A 17,906-nucleotide genomic window follows, 5' to 3' on the forward strand; every position below is an offset into this window, starting at 1 on the left:
CTGCGTTGTTGTTGTATGTGGCGCTATGGTCTAGTGACAATGCTATAAAGACCGTTGCTGTGCTTGCGTCACTCCCTTACCCCTCCTACCAGTCCCTATGGCCACTTGGCCAGTGGGAATGCAAACGGAAAAATTTTTTTTGGGGGAGAGTAGTTCTTAGAACTGCTTAGAAGTGTACTTTTCCTCTAAAAAGTAAAAGTACTATCCGGTCAGAAAAGCACCTCTTGTCTCAGGAGGAGCGTACATCTTACCCTCTTCCCCTGGCTTGCCCAACTAACACCATTTGCTCTTTGTCTTTGCTCTGATCTGCTTACAGACACAGCTTGCACTTTTGTAGTAATCAAAACACTTACATAGTGTGTGGTCTGTGTGTAATGTTTCTACAATGTCAGAAAAGCACTCAGGCAGAACAGAAATCATGATTACCCTTATAACCATGTTACTGTTCAAAATACAGAGAAGATGGAGACATAAGCACCCGATGTGAGAGAGCACAGATAATTGAGCAAAAATACTGACTGTGATTTTCGCAACGCATCACTTGAATGCAGCACCATGCTTTTACCAGCTGTCCAATGAGAATCCAGGATGCTGGAGCGCGTGTCGCTCGCCCGTGGGGGTTGAAGCGAAGACGCGTGAGGGAAGCGAGTTTTTTTTCCCAGGATAGCGAAGGCAGGTACCGCCTTACTCTGCCTCTGATTGGCGTACCCTGACATTCTTACCCTAAACCTAACCAATCCCAAGCATCTTGCCTAAACCTAACCAACCCAACCAGCGCAGGCAACGAGGGCGGGTCATGTCTTCACCACCCTAGGAAAAAAATTGGCGAGAGGAAGGCGACCAGCTATAATTCCGCTCAGCTAGAGGTAAGACCATAGATATAAGACTGCTAAAACAGCTAGTATGCACAGCCGTTTCATTAATACAAACATTTGCTATCATGTTAGGGTATTGATTAGTAACGTTACGAATGATCTCACTAATGAGAAAGGCCGCTGGTGAACTGTCTTGAAGACACTTTGCTCTGACTCTGGTGCTTTCATTAGCTAACGATCAGCTTGTCAATGCGGGCGGCTAGCAATAAGTTAGCTGTAACGTTAACGGGCAGTTTTTCTAAATAATGGATAGTCTTAGCATTGTTGCTTTAGCAACTTATTAGCATACAACATTATCATTAGCTAGTTTGTGCGAATGGGGGATACAAGGTTAATTAAATTTGTTAACCTTCGCACTTGCTGTTAGCTAAAGCATTGTTCATAGCACGTTGACTCGTAGCTAGCTCGGTTAGCTAGCTGCTGTCAGATCTTTGGCACCGCCCATACCATGTTAGTATTAATATGTGCTTGTTTGTACGCCGATGTAAGAGTGTAGATTCATTTGATATGGTTTTATCAGTGATCCTCTGTAACTGTCAGAGGCAGCGATAGTAATTTTACTTATTGTAAATGGAGAGATGCTAACTTTGGTTGTCATAGCCTAGCCCAGCTGCCATTAGCATGTCAATGCGTCATCGGCCTGCGCTTGCGCAACACCAGTGTTGCTGTTTTTGAGTCAAGTGAGCTCAGCTGGTCAGTCGCTCCGACTTCCTAGCTGACGCTTGTTTCAGTTAGCACCCCTCGTACAATCAACGGAGATGATGGTTGTGTGGCAATGTAATAATGATAAGAATGATTAAATGACAGGCGCAAACGCGCTCGCTGGTGAAATACAATTGTCACAGTTTTTCTCATTCACGCTGTTGCTGGCTCTGTCAGTAGTAACTCAATCAGTCTGCGACTCATGATGACGAGTATAATGTCTAATATAATGTATCTGTTTTTATTAGAGGGGGAAGGAGCTGTCACTCGGTAATGGACGCCAATAAAGGTAATGACAAACATATTTTAAGTTATTTGCTATCTACCTATTTACAATCCTCATATTGCTGTTTGTTTACATGTGTATATGTACACCTTTTTATATACAAACTTATATCTGTACATAGTAGCCAAATATTTGTTTACTTTGTTCAGCTTGTTTTTATCCTTATTTACACTACCAGTCAAATGTTTGGGGGTTCTCGACTGTTGTAGAAAGAAGTGGCTGACCTTTAATGCAATATCTACATTGCATTGCCCATTATCAGCAACCATTCATCCAATGTTCCAAAGGCACATTCTGTTTACTAATCTGATATCATTTTAAAAGGCTTACTGAGAAAACATTGGAGAACCTTTTTGCAATTATGTAAACACATAATGTAGTCAGAAAACTGCTGCCCTGGTTAGAAAAACAATGCAACTGATCTCAGCTGGTATTCTGTCTATAATGGAGTGGAATGGAAATTTCTAAGTGACCCCAAACTTTTGACCGGTAGTGTATGTATCCTAGATTCTTGTGTATGTACTTTGAGAGCAGCTGGAGTCAAATTCCTTGCATATTTTCGCACTTACTTGGCTATTAAAGCTGATTCTGAAGTTAACGTACCATACTAAATTAGATAGTCAGTGTGAGAGAAGTTGGTTCATACTAGGGGTTAAACATTAGTTGAGGTATTATGAAACTAAATGTGAAACTTGAAATTATCATAACCGCAACAACTGACAGTATAAACAAAAATCCAACTTAGAAAGTTTCACAAATTACTCATTTGAGTGCTGATGTATTGAATTGTGTAATAAGTGTATTGTGAGCCACAATTAAAACAACACTATGCATGTTAAGAATGGCACAACCCTTGTTCTTGTAATTTTAAGCAATTTGTGTAATAATAATAATAACCGGCAACAATGTTCTTTGTTGGATTGGCAGGTAAAGGGGAACAAGGGATGCAGAATCCAGTTGGGCAGATGGACAGACCTGTCAGCTTCCACTTCTTGGAAAGGTCAGTGAAGCTGGTTTATACTACGTTTGTATTATATGAGATAGAATGTTAAAATGGAAAGATTCTCATTGTTACAACATGCTATTATTCACATTACTTGCCAGACAACTTGAGATGGCAATAGTGCAAAGTGGTAACTGCTTATGCTTCTTATCCAATACGGCAGTGAACTATCTAAACATTATTAGCATTATTATCTTTGTATGTTCCTTGGACACTTTTTACTTTTTATAATATATCTATCTAGCTATCTATCTGTTGTTTAAAAAATGCCAGTTTTGGTCACAATTGCCAGTTGCACATTGATGTAATTTGCACTTACCAGCCAAAAGATGGCATTTAACTTACTTCCTCATGACTTAAACATGGTGTTTTATTACCCAAGGTGGTATTGTGGAGAGGTGTACTTGTGATCTGATTGTTAATTTAAACATTCAGGATTGTGACCTTGATATCATCAGGTACTTTTGGGTGAACTTACTTGAAATAGTTTTTCAATTAAATACTCCGACATTGAATGTTTTCAAAATCACATATAAAATGATCCACTTGAGGTTTAATACATCAAACTATTCTTATTTCATGCATAACATTGGCAACAACTTTTCACACTTGTAAAACAAACCCATTTGTTAGATTATTGACTATTATTACTTTGTCTGATGAAAAGAGGAAGTTGACACTATAGAATTTTTGTTGGTAAAGGAAACGGTGTCACACTACCCCACCCACAAACAAAACCCATCTCCAGATCCTTTGATGGTTCCCAACCCACCAGGTCGATGACTAACCAGTTTAAAGGATTAAAGATTGTGGAAGAATTGGTTCAGTGTAACAGTTCTACTTCCAAAACATGAATCATATTTTTCTTTAACTGTAAATGATTCCAATCCAGATCAAATCCCATGTTTTTCTCCTCTCATAGCATGCTTCCTAAAGTAGTGAAGAGGCGAGTGCATGCCTTGAAAAGGCTACAGGTGCAGTGTGCCAACATAGAGGCTAAATTCTACGAGGAGGTCCATGAGCTAGAGAGGAAGTATGCCGCTCTCTATCAGCCACTGTTTGACAAGGTACGCTAATGTTTTATTTTTTATAAGAGAACGTTTGCTTTACTTCACTTCACTTGACTGTTAGAATTTTCTTTGGTCATTTTATGTTAATGCAAAGGCTAGGGGAAAAAACAAAAGATAGCAAATAAGGTCTCTTATTTGTTAAGAGACCAAAGATGTATAAATTATTTGTGTTGTTCCCTGCACTAATGGGTGGTGAAGTGTGCCTCTCTGGTCTGATCTGAGGTCAGTGAGGATGCATTCTTGGTGCTAAATTAAAAACTGCCTCAACGAGTAGTCAACTGTTCTTTTGTCAGTCAAGGCTATTTCCAGAGCTAGTGACAAGAACTGTGTGTGTGTGAGTGTGTGTGTGAGTGAGTCAAATGAATGCTTGTTCATATACAGATATTTCACGCTAATATTCTCAAATTCCTGTCTATAATGATTAACTTTGTCGTAACGTATGTGTGTCACAGAGACGAGATATTGTCACAGGAACAGCGGAACCCACAGACGAAGAGTGCGAGTGGCACAGTGACAGAGAGGAAGAGGAGGAGCTAGCTGTAAGTACAGGGCCATGTTCAGCCCGGACAAAACGTAGCAACACGTTTTTTAAAACTGAAAAGGTTTTTTTTTTTGAACACCCTGTTGTGTGCACAGGCGCTCTGCCTTTTTATTACCATGAGTTTACATACACGTCTCTGCTGATTGGGTATCACCTGTGACACAGCCAATAAACGAGAGACACACCCACCAAACGAGAGAAAACGTAACTCAAAGCCGTTGAACACTAGCCTAGAAATCTAGACGCACCCTAGTGGCAGCAAATGTAATTTGCAGCCACGGTCAGTCTAGCAACTCTCCGTTGGCTTGTGAGCTGGAAAAACCAAACTCTAGTCAGGCCAATCACATCGTGTATAGAGTCGGTGGGCGGGCTTAACATATTGACGGCAGAGTTGCAACGGTTCCGCATGCCGCTGCTGGCGAACAGCGGTCTTTCGAATCGGCTTTGGCCGCGACTCTGGAAGACTTGGAGGTACAAAGAACGGCACTGAAGTCATTCTTAAAAAAGGAAGGTGTGTTCGGAGTTTTGCCGACCGGATACGGCAAAAGTTTAATCTATCAACTAGTTCCGCTACCTTCTTCGTTGCTCTGCCTGGTTGTAGCGCTATCCTATTGCGTGCAGAGGGAATTTGAAAGACAACCGTTTATCCCGCCCCTCAGATTGAGCCCTGCCAATGGTGAGTTCCCACATCAAGATGTTGGGTCTGGCTTGTCAGGCTAGTTGAACACCGGTTCACACCTTTCCGAGGAAACGTTGTTCAACCAGGAAACCGTTGTAAAATTGTGCACAATGGTGAGATTGAACTTGTCGCTGATTTCATTTTGTTTGTTTTAAGAGCCTGATTACTTTTCCAAATCCTACTTCCTATGGTTTTCCATAAAGGAAAAGAGAGCTTTCTTACAATCACACAGGCTGCTTGAATCTCATAAACGATACCAAGAGTCTGCTGAAATTGTCCAACAGGATTGTGGTCAATGTGGTTTTAATGAGAATCACTCGGACTGACAAACTCTGATGACCGTTTTGTTGCTGCGTTTATTTGATTTCTTTGTACACACAAGATCTGTGTATTGTAAAACCTCTTAATCTCAGTGCGACTTCTCGAAAGCTCAACAAACTTAATTGTTTAGATTTTCGTGAACAGTGAATTGTGATGCGTGTGCTGCCCACTTCTTGTAGGAGGAGGTAAAGGAAAAAGCTGCCATTGAGGATGCAAAGAAAGAGGAAGCCACGCCACAGGAAGACCCAAAAGGCATTCCCGAGTTCTGGCTTACCATATTCAAGAGTGTGGACATGCTCAGTGACATGCTACAGGTACATTTAAATGATTGATCTCTCACTCATGCTGTATGCATGCCCTATGTCTATGATCTCACTGTTTATCTACCACCAGGAACATGATGAGCCCATCCTAAAGCACCTGAGAGATATTCAAGTCAAGTTCTCTGAGCCAGGACAGCCAATGGTCAGTATCCACATGTTATAATAATGAATTGGTATCTTTCCAAATTAAAAACTACATAAGAGTTAAAATGCTGTGTGAAATTATCTATATATCTTGGTGTTTCTCCCAGAGTTTCACATTAGAGTTCCACTTTGAGCCCAATGGTTACTTCAACAATGCAGTCCTCACTAAAGTCTACAAGATGAAGTCAGAGCCTGATGCCTCAGAGCCTTTCTCATTCGAGGGGCCAGAGATCATTGACTGTGAAGGGTGAGAGAGAGAGCATACAAGCATGCTTCTAAAACTGTGTCTTTGCCACATATGATGTTGAGGTTAGGGATTGTGTGGTTTGTTAAACATTTCTGTTCACTCTTTCTATATTAATCTCTCCTGACTTTACATCTCACATATCAGCCTCCTCTTGGCACTTCCAACTTTTACTTTTTTTGCGTGCTTGCTTTCTGCCACCTCTCACTTTTTTTGCACATCTCCTCTCTATAGCTGTCAGATTGACTGGCACAAGGGGAAGGATGTGACTGTGAAAACTATTAAGAAGAAGCAGAAGCATAAAGGCCGTGGCACTGTCCGCACTGTTACCAAACAGGTCCCCAACGACTCTTTCTTCAACTTCTTTAACCCTGTCAAAGGTGAGAGCACACAGAACTAGATGCACACAAAATGTAGTGGATTTAAATGTGATATTTAAAGCAATTACTCCTACTTCTTTTCAACAACTATCTCACTTAGCAGTAACTATTTAAATGTAAAGCTTTGCTCTATTAGCTGTGTACACGCGTTGTACACAAACTCCTTGAGAAAACCCTGAAGCACTGAAAGCTCACACATACACCTGTGTAAGGCTGCGTTTACATACAGTCTTCCCATTCATTTTAAATTGGTGGCGGTGGGGTCCACATGGTGGCGGTGGGGTCCACATGGTGGCGGTGGGGTCCACATGGTGGAGCCGAAAAAAACCCTACAGTGGTCTGCGGCGAAAAGTTGAGACGGAGACAGAAATGCAACCCGACGTCACGCTGCGCTGGCCACTAATGTAACCGCCGATCAGACTTGTCGGTTTGAGGCACTGTGAGAGTCCCGTACAGTAAACGGGAAACCTCACCGTCTCTATCGCTGCCACAAGAAAGTTCTAAAACGCTATCTATGGGGGTGAAAAACGAAACGCAAGCACTTAACTGCCCAGGAGTTTGTATAAAAGCTGACCGTTTCCTGCAACAAGCTGAAGCACAAAGCACAGTGCTTTCTTTCTCCATAAGGTGAAGCTGCCTTCAAGTGTGGTCAGAAATGTCATTCTGACAGAAAACAACAATTGTGAAATATAAAGTCTACTTGTGCTGCATTGGGGGGTTAAAGAACACAACAAGACATCACACAAATGGGTCATTTAAGTGACACTCCCACTGCCACACAACCCTGCGACAAATGACCGGATCGCTTTCTTTGGTCTGAATGCGCCCTAACAGTCAACATGTCTGCGTTAATTTGCAGAAACATGGCAACATGTTAGCATGCATGTCATGTCATGTGGTTTTACCATTGGTCACTGCATTAAGCTGCATTCAACAGCAGGTGGCGGCAGACTCCTAAACTGTGTCAGATTGTGCAGTTGCTCTGCTGTGTGTAGGTGAAACAGTCAGCATGTCTGTTGCTCACTGATGTTGGACTGTGTGTCACTGGACCGTCAAACTTTCAATCAACTTTGATTTTCCCATTATTGTCCAGAGTTTAGTAGCTTTTGTGGCGCTAAACAGTTAGTTAATAAGTGACATAAATGACAAAGTGGCAAATTATAAGAGCACTGACACAACAACAACAACAACCTACTACCTAAAACAACTTCACAAATGACTGACTGAAGAGTAAACATCTCCGAGAACTTAAAGAGAATAAATAAATGAAAGACTCAGTACTGTAGAAGCATTTAACAACAAAAGGCTTTTAGCTTGTTACATTTTAGAATAATTCTGCCTGATGTTAGTTTATTTAAATGATTAAATCATACCTTTAAGACATTAGGTAACCTTACTGGTGTGATTGCCCTCATCAAAGGTGAGGCAGTCTTTTGTTCAGTTGCATAAACGGTAAGTGAATAATACAGTGACAGATCATGTAAGTAAATATGATATAAGTAAAATATCTTGAAATGAGTCATCAGTAAGTTAGGCAGAATATACCTTTATTTAACTACTGTGTCGTCTTTCCTGTGTAGTCAACTTACCTGTGAGACATGCCTGGACTTATTCTGACTTTGACAGGTTGACTGATCACTCATTGGCTGAGCAAATGTTTGTATTACAGCCCCGGTATATGAATGGTGGATATAAATAGCCCTTATTCAAGTGTGTTCAGGTGTGCACTGTGCAGTTCTGGGTTGGGATGTCCATTAGTGAAGAAGCTCACTAATCATGTGAACACGCACAAAACGGTGCATGTGACTTGACTGCTGTGTAGTTAATGGATGTGTGAACAAAATGTTTTGTTGTTGTTGATTGGATAAGAGAGTATATGGCACAGCACATACTGAGCCTTTTAAATGTATGCTGATGATCGTACAGTAGTGGACCCCGATGTTGGAGTACATGTTGAAATTCTGATGCTCACGCTGTAGAGCGTGTACAGAACCTCGTTAGTGTAACAAAGTCGTTTCCTTCCTGCAATATTGTTGAAAGAAGAGGAAGGATGGGATGATGTCACCGTTAGTCAGTGTCTTGCTCAGAGGTTGGAGCACAGCTGTTTGCTTAACAGCCATCTACAATCTTACAGTCATTTTCTGTAGATGATGTGATCTTGCCTTGTGATGTCATTGATAATAAGCATGGTTGTTGCCTTGTTCAGTCGGAGGTCGGGCTGGTAAATGGTCTACACACAATGAACTCTCAGCAGCACAGCTCATTTGCATATATAAACCATCGATATAAATGGAACAGTAGGAGGAAAAATTATGCATTAGCTAACATGCCATAATACAATTTATTTTACGGCACTTTTATACTTGAAAACATATCTAATTAAAGCTGCAAGCAGCGATGAACAGGCCCTCGCCCCTCCCAGCACGTCGGGGGAACTGGCAGGATGTCGGTTGCCTGTAACACTTCCTCTGTCCACTATGTGGCACTAGAGAGAACAAACTTTACGTCATGTTGCTGTATATCATATGTAGACCACACCATAAAAATGTCATGTAAATCGGATTAAGTTTGTCACATAAGGCTGACTTCCTATTGCCAGCAGGTGGCGGAAAGACCATAACTCACTATGGGCGTGTAGATGTCTCCAGGTCTGGAGTCTTATCTAGCATGTGAAGTCTCAGGCAGATTGGACAATGTAAAGTGAAACGCACAAAATGGCCGGCAAATACATACAATACGTTCTACCAAATGCAAAAGCTTTGCAATTTGGCATCATAAAAGTCTTGACATTCTGCTGACCCAATTTGAAAAGGATCTGTTGAATCCTCTAGGATGGGTTTCAAAAAGTCCCATACCTGTTAAGGGCCTAATATACCATAGATAAAGGGTGTCAAAAATGCGGTCAACGCCTAAAACTAATTAGGAGGGGGGGGGGGGGCGCTATGGACCCACCATGCCACGCCCAAGCCTAAATGCGATATCAAATTAAATTATTTAGTATTTGAAATATTAAGTTTATAAAATTATAACATTTTGAGAGTTTTCGTGCATTCTGTAGTCCTCAAACATGTTCGTAAAATTAAAATGAACCCACAAAATCCAAGACGGCTGACTTCCTGTCAGGTGGAAAAATTAAATATAAATTATATATGTTCCTCAAGATGGCACAAATGTTCCCACCAAATGTCGTGAACATAAAAGGAACTTTATCCAAACCATGGGGTGCATTAGGAGGTGCTATGGAGCCCGGTGGCAACGCCCAAACCCAATCACTACAGAACTTTTTCACCAGTGACGTGTGCCAATTTTGGTGAGTTTTCTCAGAAATGTGCTTAAGCAGCAGAAAAATAAGAATTCTTACAAAAACGATAGGTTCCTTGGCACTTTTGTGCTCAGGCACTAACTATTTCATAAATATTAGTGTACTTAAATACAGGCAAATATACTTTGCGTTGCCTTTTAGTTGAATGTTTACCTTTTATCGATGCTGCCATGTTTTTGTGACGTCAGGCAACTCCTTCTTTTTGAAGTCGGGGTAGATGGATTTCCCCCGAGTTTACAAGTAGGAATTCCAACTTTGAGTGGCGTTCCATTGTATTTTTTTCTAGTAGGAAGTCGAACATTTTCGACTTCTGAGTTGTCTGGAACGTACCGTTAAATGGGCTTTCAGATCTTGGTTGAATCACAGCTAATCCCAAAGCTGCCCCATATTGTAAAACAAATGTAACATCTGCCTTTGGCTGTTGGCTTAACTGGTCATTTTAAAATGAATGTGCTGTTTAAAATCCATCCAATTTTCCACTTTTCATCATACCATATAATTGCCTTCTGTAGTCATTGTAAAGCAAGGTGTTGAGGTGCTTATTAGTTAAATTATATATTTTCTCTCCCTTACAGCTTCACCAGATGGCGAAATGGTGAGTAAAATGTAGCTTATTCTTCATAAAATTACCACCCATTTTTACTGCATTTTTTTTTACCATCAATCAGATCGGATTTGTAGCGGTTTTGAAATGGTCTCCATGTGTTCATGTTTTATAGGACGAAGACTCTGAGTTCACCCTAGCCACAGACTTTGAGATTGGTCATTTCTTCCGTGAGAGAATAGTTCCCAGAGCAGTGCTGTATTTCACTGGAGAGGCCCTGGAAGATGACGAGAGTGTGAGTGTTTTTCCTCTAACAATGTTACACTTGGACACTGAAAAAAGCCACAAGATAGGATGTTTGCAGACTGACATTTTTTTTTTGAGGACATATAAGCTAAACTTGTCGTCACTGTTTTACCACGTCTATTTTTACATTTCTTTATGCAGTTTGAAGAGGAGGAGCTGGAAGAGGGAGATGAAGAGGTTAGTAATGCCACTAAAACGCTGAATTTGATCTGATATATCCGACAGCTGGCATCACTATTCACACAAACTGTACCACCATACACATCACTGCTACACCATGTAATAATAGTAGTCATGGTATATATTTTGTTGAACCAGGGGTTCCTTAAAATCTTATAATCATCATGTCTTCGTGTCTCAGGAACAAGATGAGGAGGGTGACGATGACGATGATGAGGGAGACGACCCCAAGGTCAGAATGAATTCTTGACATTTTTTCTGATTAGATTTATTTTTTTATTTTTTTTAATTGTGCACCTGCTCGTCATGTGTTTTGTATTGGTTTTATTGTGATAATGATTGCCCCCTGGAACAGCACAGTGCCGTGCAGCAATTTTGTGTTATGGTCAGAGAAGGCTTCCTAAAAAAACTACTTGGACGATGTCCTTAACATCACATTCATAAAAACTAGTGCTGTCAGTTAAACGCGTTATTAACGGCGTTAACACAAACCCATTTTAACGGTGTCAATTTTTTGTCAACGTTCTTTTTGGCCTAGCAAACTTCGTAGTTTTTTTCACATGCTGTTGCAACAACTAGTAATGTTAGAAAAACTACAACACTACACCGAATCTAGCTAGACCGGAAACAAAACAGGCACGCCGCACACACTTGTTTGGGCTTGCAGGCCGGCCAAAGAGTAGTAGGCTGACGTTACGTTTTGAGTGGATGGCGAGCGTGAGACGCCGAAATGGATGCCAATAAGATTCTGAATGGAAAGTTTACTTTTAAAAAGTTGCCAAATGGTTCCATTGACAAGACCAAAGTGATCTGTGTGTTTTGTCATTTCAAACTGAGCTATCATCGCAGCACGTCCAGTCTGAAATACCTCTTGATGGCCAAGCACACAGCTGATGCCAATTCTCCGCCCCCTCGTCAAAGCCGTTACATTGTGTGAGAGATTATTTGCTCCAAGTGGGAATGTTAGTGTGAAATTGAACACTGCAGTAGGGCTGAACGATTAATTGCATTTGCGATAATATCGCGATATGTTAAGATGCGATTTCCTAATCACAAAGGCTGCGATTTGGTCACGTGACTCGCAAAAGCAAATCAGTCTGCACCCGCAGAGAAAGCATCAACTTAGCACGCTAACGCTACGCCGTACCTTGAGCAGATTTCTGTCATTCAAACAACTCTGAGTTGTAGTTTAAAACTTTCACAGCCATTTTAATAAAATGAAGGGTTTTATTCGGGCTTGACATGCAGTTAATGGATACAGGCACGCAGAACTGAAGGCTCGGTTAGCAACGATTAGCTATGATTAGCGGTTAGCTCCAGTTAGCTAGCTCCGTTATAAAGATATGGAGTGGAGGAGCCATGGAGAGGGGTAACAACCAGACTCTGATAAATGAAGTTCGGGGAGCTTTCAACGTTTTTATTAGTACAGTTAATCCCACGGCAAAACCAGCAGCAGCATGCTACTGCTAACGTAACAATAACCTCTCTGTCTCTGAGTGTGAGTGCAATGTTGACGCTGTCATGCACGCGGCACGCAGCTCCTCTGGCTGGAGGCAGCTCCTCTGTGTGCGTTGTAAATAAAATACACCGTACTGTATATACTATATTTTTACTTATTTAACTGTCTAGTAAAGTTCAAAGACAGTGTTTAAAAAGTGCAATCCACATGTTTACATATGTTTATTACAGTAAATGATAATTAAATGTGAATACTACTAAGTGTGGTAAAGCCACATACTTGTTTTTATATTTCTGCAATCTGCACTTTAGTTTGTGATTTGTTTCTGACTTTCATATGAATGTTTACACCAGGCTTGGTCAGTGCTCAATATACTACTGTGACTGAAGTAGTTCAATAAAAGATGTCATTCATATAAATTCATGCATCACCTAATTTCATCATCACATAGAGGCCTGGCCTCCAGGAAAGAACGGTTTGTTTAATCTGTCTAATCTTGTGTTGTTCATACTATACAATTATTTATTGCTTATATTATATAAATCGCATATTGAATCGCAATCGCAATATTTTTGAAAAAAATCGCAATTAGATTATTTTCAAAAATCGTTCAGCCCTACACTGCAGTATGCCAATGTTGTTTTCAATAAAAAAAAAACATTTGCACAAAGCAAGCCAATCCACTTTTCCATGTTGATAAGAGCATTAAAATGAGAAAAATAATGGGACAACATTTTTTATTTTAATCGTTTGACAGCACTAATAAAAACTACTCTTTTACGTGTCATAATTTTAAGCAATTAAGTCCATTGTGTATTTGAAAGCTACTTAAAGTGTATCAAGATAACACTGTTGGCATTCGTCTAATGTACTACTTTTTGTCCAGTCGTATGTGCTGATTAACTGCAAAATGATAACGCTTCTACATGGGTGCAAAATTATATGGGAGGTTCTGCATCTCTGGCTCATTTGCCATCTCCATATTGCTGATACTATTAATGGTTGGTTTAGCTAGCGAAGACAAAGTCAAGAAAAAATCTTTACATCACTCTTACAGATGTAAAAGACTTAAAATGATTTGGTTCAGAGAGCGTACTGAAAATCTGTACAGAACAGCTCAGTATGTCGTTCCACCACCAATAATAATCATCTCAATGGAGTTCTGGATTTGCTGTCACCTTTAGGATATCTTCAAGTGATCTTCAAGATCTTTTTGTTCATAGTCGCCCATGTCCTGTAAACTGAAGCTAGAGAGTATATTTTAGCTTAACTTGCGGTTTTAAGTCTATATTTCACTGGAGACCCATGATAATGAGAACGTTCCTATAACCCTTTTTCTCTCGTGTTCCAACTGGACCAATTTGGGGATTATTAAATTCCTCTGACCGCAGTCACTCTTTCAGCTCCTACTTCAGGGCAGAGTCTTTTTCCTTTTCCGCATACGAACCCTTAGTGACCTAGCAACGTCTGAAACACAAACGGTACACATTCTTCACTATCTGTTGCAATTCGCCTACGTATGTTAACTCACAAGACAAACATCACGCATTCGACCAGCTAATTGTTAATGCTAGTTAAACTTGGCCGTCGTTTCGTTTGCCTGTTGCGCTCTGCTCTTCTATCTTCTTCCATCATATTAATTAGGATCATATTACGCTGGAGCCTTCGGCTTCTGTGTTTCTCTGTCAAGTACTCTCGCCTAGTCTTTAAACGCCGCCGTTCGAACTCCGTTATGAGGTTCCCGGCAAGGCACAACAGGAACATTCCGATGGCCTCCGCCTAGTCCTCCTAAAGTCTAGTGGCGACGCTATAAAGACCGTTGCCGTGCTTGCGTCACTTCCTTACCCCTCCTACCAGTTCCTATGGCCACTTGGCCAGTGGGAATGCAAATGGGAAAAAACGGTTTTGGAGGAGAGTAGTTAGTAAATCTGTTTAGAAGTGGACTGTTCCTATAACTACGTTCCTGTAACTACTTGGTCGGAAAGAGGCTAGAGTATCTCCGGTTTCCACCATCAGCTCAGACAGGCAATACATCCTGCATATGGCAGACTTTTTAAGGTGTTTTCTTTTCCTGCAGTCACTCTCCCAGACCATTGGCTACAAATTATTACACAATGACAGTCGGTGAAAGAGACATTTATTTTATTGTTTAGTTGGACAGAGATGACTATGCTCCATTATGAGCTATTCCAGTCTGATAGTGAGTAAGTGCATAATGTGGCCTGTAATCAGTTATTTTTTTTAAAATCAGGAGTGACCAACAATGCTGTGTTGTCTGTGAATGAGTTTCTATAGTAGCTTATTGTTTTGAATTTTTTCTCTCGTGGTACCTGCTGTCAGCTCATCAGTTTGTTTATTTTTCATCAGGAATTCAGTGTTCTCATTCACCAAATTCAACGTTTCACTGTGCTCCCTGTCAGTTCTCAATGTGACGATTAATCTTGTGCATATTGTTTTCTCTCCCTTCCCTGGATTCCCTTCCATTACAGGCATAATCAATCATTCTCACCCCATGCAATTTCTAGGTAAGGGAGAAATAAGGATGGCGTTCCACGTACTTGATACACTGTCTAGTCCATTGGCTCTTGTCTCTAAGTCTGGCTGCCTCCCTCTCTTTCACTACATCTTTGATTCTTCCAGTAGTCCGAGGTGTTTAGGACCCTCAACTCACATCTTGGGTAGATACGGCTTCTGTTCTTCCTGTCCTGTCTTTGCTCTTTCCATCTATTTGTTTTTCCTCCTGTAGTCCCATCCCAGGTTTCTAACATTGCTGTACCAAACCAGGTGCTTTCGTTCTCTAGCGTTTGCTTTCTTGTTAGCCTCTTCTAGTTGCTAGTTAATGCCTAGTGGTCTCATTAGTTCTCTGTCTTCTTGTTTTCTAATCTGGTTTCTCTCTTGTCTGCTTCCCACAGAAAGAACAGCCCCAGCCTGCCGAATGCAAACAGCAGTAACCGTGGTGACCAGGGGAGGTGGAGACCTGCTGTCCGTCAAATCAGTTCTTAGCCAAACAGCAAGTCCTGCTACTCTTGCAGGCTCCGCTCTTTTATGAACTTTCATCTGAACGCAATAGAACGCAAACCAAACTGCGTTTTTACTATGTGCATGACTTCTTTTTCTTTTGTCTGGCGCCCATCTCATCCCTCTTTATTTGGCTTCATTCGAACTTAAAGCAGGGAGTGACTTGACTCTAATTAAACTACCATGGCATCAGGGACAGTCTTGTTCTTTGAGGTGGAGTAGGTTACTACTGCTAGGAACCTCAGCACATCATCATATGGAAAAAAAATAGGAAAGGAATGGATCCCAACTTTAGTTTTCATTAAAAAAATAAATCAGTTACTCAGGGTTTTTTAATGTCAAGAAGAGAAGTTCTAGGTTACCAGGAAACTGTTGAACAAGTCTGACTTAATCTTTCACTGGGGTTGCTAAATGGTTTTTCTTTTGTTATGGTGTTTTTTAAGAGGCATACGATGTATCATTTTGAATTTCATTTACTTTTTTTTTTTTTTTTTAAATGTTCATTGTCATGTCATTGGACTATTTATTCTGGTGTCATGCAGCTGTCTGTGAGTGGTGCATTTTGGGAACCCTGCTGCAGTTATAGGCTCATTCTCGTTTGTTCAAATCGTATTTGGACTTAGCAGGTCATCAACAATGTGAATACTGCCAAGTCATGTTTTTTTATTGTCAAAATTAAGAATTGTGTTCTGCATTAATGCTGCTCACTTCTGCCCAGATCTATTGGGCTTAACAAGCAATTAAACTGAGCATGTAACACTTAGTTAACATCATGTGACAGACATGTGGTTATACCTCAAAACTGTCATATATATATATATATATATATATATATATATATATAGCTCTTCCCTGTTTGCCCCAATCACCCCTGAAAAGCTCTTTTTGAATAATACGACCAATTTAAGAAAAGAAGACCATTGAAAAGTACAAATTTCTTTTCACTTGGGTTGATCTACATTTGTCGGATGTACCTAGCCCAAGCATTACATCCAGTCTGGTGAATATTTCCCTTAAAGATACCATATACAAGCAGACACAGTGGCAGACCCGCAACCTTTACTGGTTGTCATCACTTCTGGTATGCATCCAGTTCTCATCAAATGCCATTTACAGTCAGTGATGAGACAGGGTGCAGGATGTTTGGATGAAATGTAAAATTCTGTTGCCGAGAAGCCAAAATGAAAGACAAAACACACCGTCCTCTTTTATTCAACTGTTTGCCAATTGTCATTAACACAGTGTAATCTAATTCAGCGTTTAAAGTTGTTTAAGAATATATAAATATTTCTGTTATTGTCTGATGATTCAGTAGAATGTCTGTGGAAACAAATAGAGGTTGCCAATGTATTTTATATACTGCCATTGGATTTTGCTGTTTGGTTGGACACCTTTGCCTGGTGACTGGTCAGCGAGAGCAATTGCAGCAAAAAGAATGCCCAGCCCTTCTCTCTTTTTAAAAAGAACGATTGTAGATCTTGGTGGACAGATCTCTCAGAGCCACGGTTGACATCTTCAAATCTACCACATTGGACCGTGTGCTAGAAATGGCCTTAACTGGTTCTTATTCACAATTTGTTACTTGCGCAATATTTCTTTTCAATTTGTACAGAGTTAGTTAAAATATTCTATTAAAGTTGTGCGACATGGACATTTGTTTCTGTGTCTTTTGTTGTGTGTGTGTGTGTGTGCGCGCGCGGCAGCCATTTGTGGATTGATCAGTAGTGTAGAGCAGTTGTTTCCTAACTTTTTGAGTTGTGACCCCTTGCAACCCCTCGTTTCAGGTTACATATGTCTAAATGAATGATCTTTAGACATTTTAACAGCAGACATTTTGAGTTGTCGTATGAAAAGCACAGGTGTTACCAATAACATTAATGATGGCTCAGTTCTATTCAAGTGTCCCAGCAAGCCAGCATGTACAATACCAGGATCCTGAAACTGAAGCAGCTAAATGGAATTCTGCCATTCATTTTATTACAACCTGTGCTTTTCCTACTGTAACATGTCAAAATGTCATCGGTGAAAATGCCTATTGAGCAAGGCACTTAGTCGCCAGTGGAGCTGCTCAGTAGTCCCCAGTAACAGACTCCGATACGTTTCCCTGGGTGGGTGTACATGCTGTTGACAGCACAATGTGACTGGACACTGAGTAGCCATACACATTGACTTCACTATTAGGCATCAGGTGATGATTTGCAAATAATTAGGAGGAGCTTGGACCCAAAGCATGCAGTCACAGCCTCAACATGATGACCTAAGAATGCAGCCACTGACCCTTTTCTTCCTCACAAACACCATGGCGACTTTGTGACATCATGGTGGTATCCAGGCGGGAGGAATTTAACTACGATCTGCCCAACATCAGGCAAGGCAACCAGAATGTCTGGAATTCTGTCTTGCAGATAGAGAAAGCATGTACACTCCTCTGAGAGACCCTTGTAATGCATTGTGGGAGATAATGTCTGAGTGCTCTGAAGTTTCTGGAGGAGGCTGGCGACCCTGTGTC

The 17,906-nt window shown here is 40.7% G+C and overlaps 1 protein-coding gene across 2 annotated transcripts; it reads left to right on the forward strand.

Moving 5' to 3' along the window:
- Positions 1-798: 798 nt before the first annotated feature.
- Positions 799-17,048, forward strand: nap1l4a (nucleosome assembly protein 1-like 4a). Of its 2 annotated transcripts, none has more exons than XM_078257550.1 (14): positions 799-866; positions 1,828-1,866; positions 2,791-2,863; positions 3,789-3,933; positions 4,389-4,475; positions 5,657-5,791; positions 5,871-5,942; positions 6,052-6,191; positions 6,423-6,568; positions 10,466-10,485; positions 10,610-10,729; positions 10,882-10,917; positions 11,102-11,152; positions 15,292-17,048. In XM_078257550.1, the coding sequence occupies exons 2-14, from the start codon at positions 1,851-1,853 to the stop codon at positions 15,328-15,330; spliced, it is 1,080 nt and encodes a 359-aa protein (XP_078113676.1). In that variant the 5' UTR covers positions 799-866; positions 1,828-1,850; the 3' UTR covers positions 15,331-17,048. The 2 variants fall into 2 exon arrangements, with proteins under 2 accessions (XP_078113676.1, XP_078113675.1); XM_078257549.1 differs by lacking the exon at positions 799-866 and adding an exon at positions 14,869-14,904.
- The last annotated feature ends 858 nt before the right edge of the window (positions 17,049-17,906 follow it).

Source organism: Sander vitreus, chromosome 8 (assembly GCF_031162955.1).
Source record: "Sander vitreus isolate 19-12246 chromosome 8, sanVit1, whole genome shotgun sequence".
Taxonomy (NCBI): domain Eukaryota; kingdom Metazoa; phylum Chordata; class Actinopteri; order Perciformes; family Percidae; genus Sander; species Sander vitreus.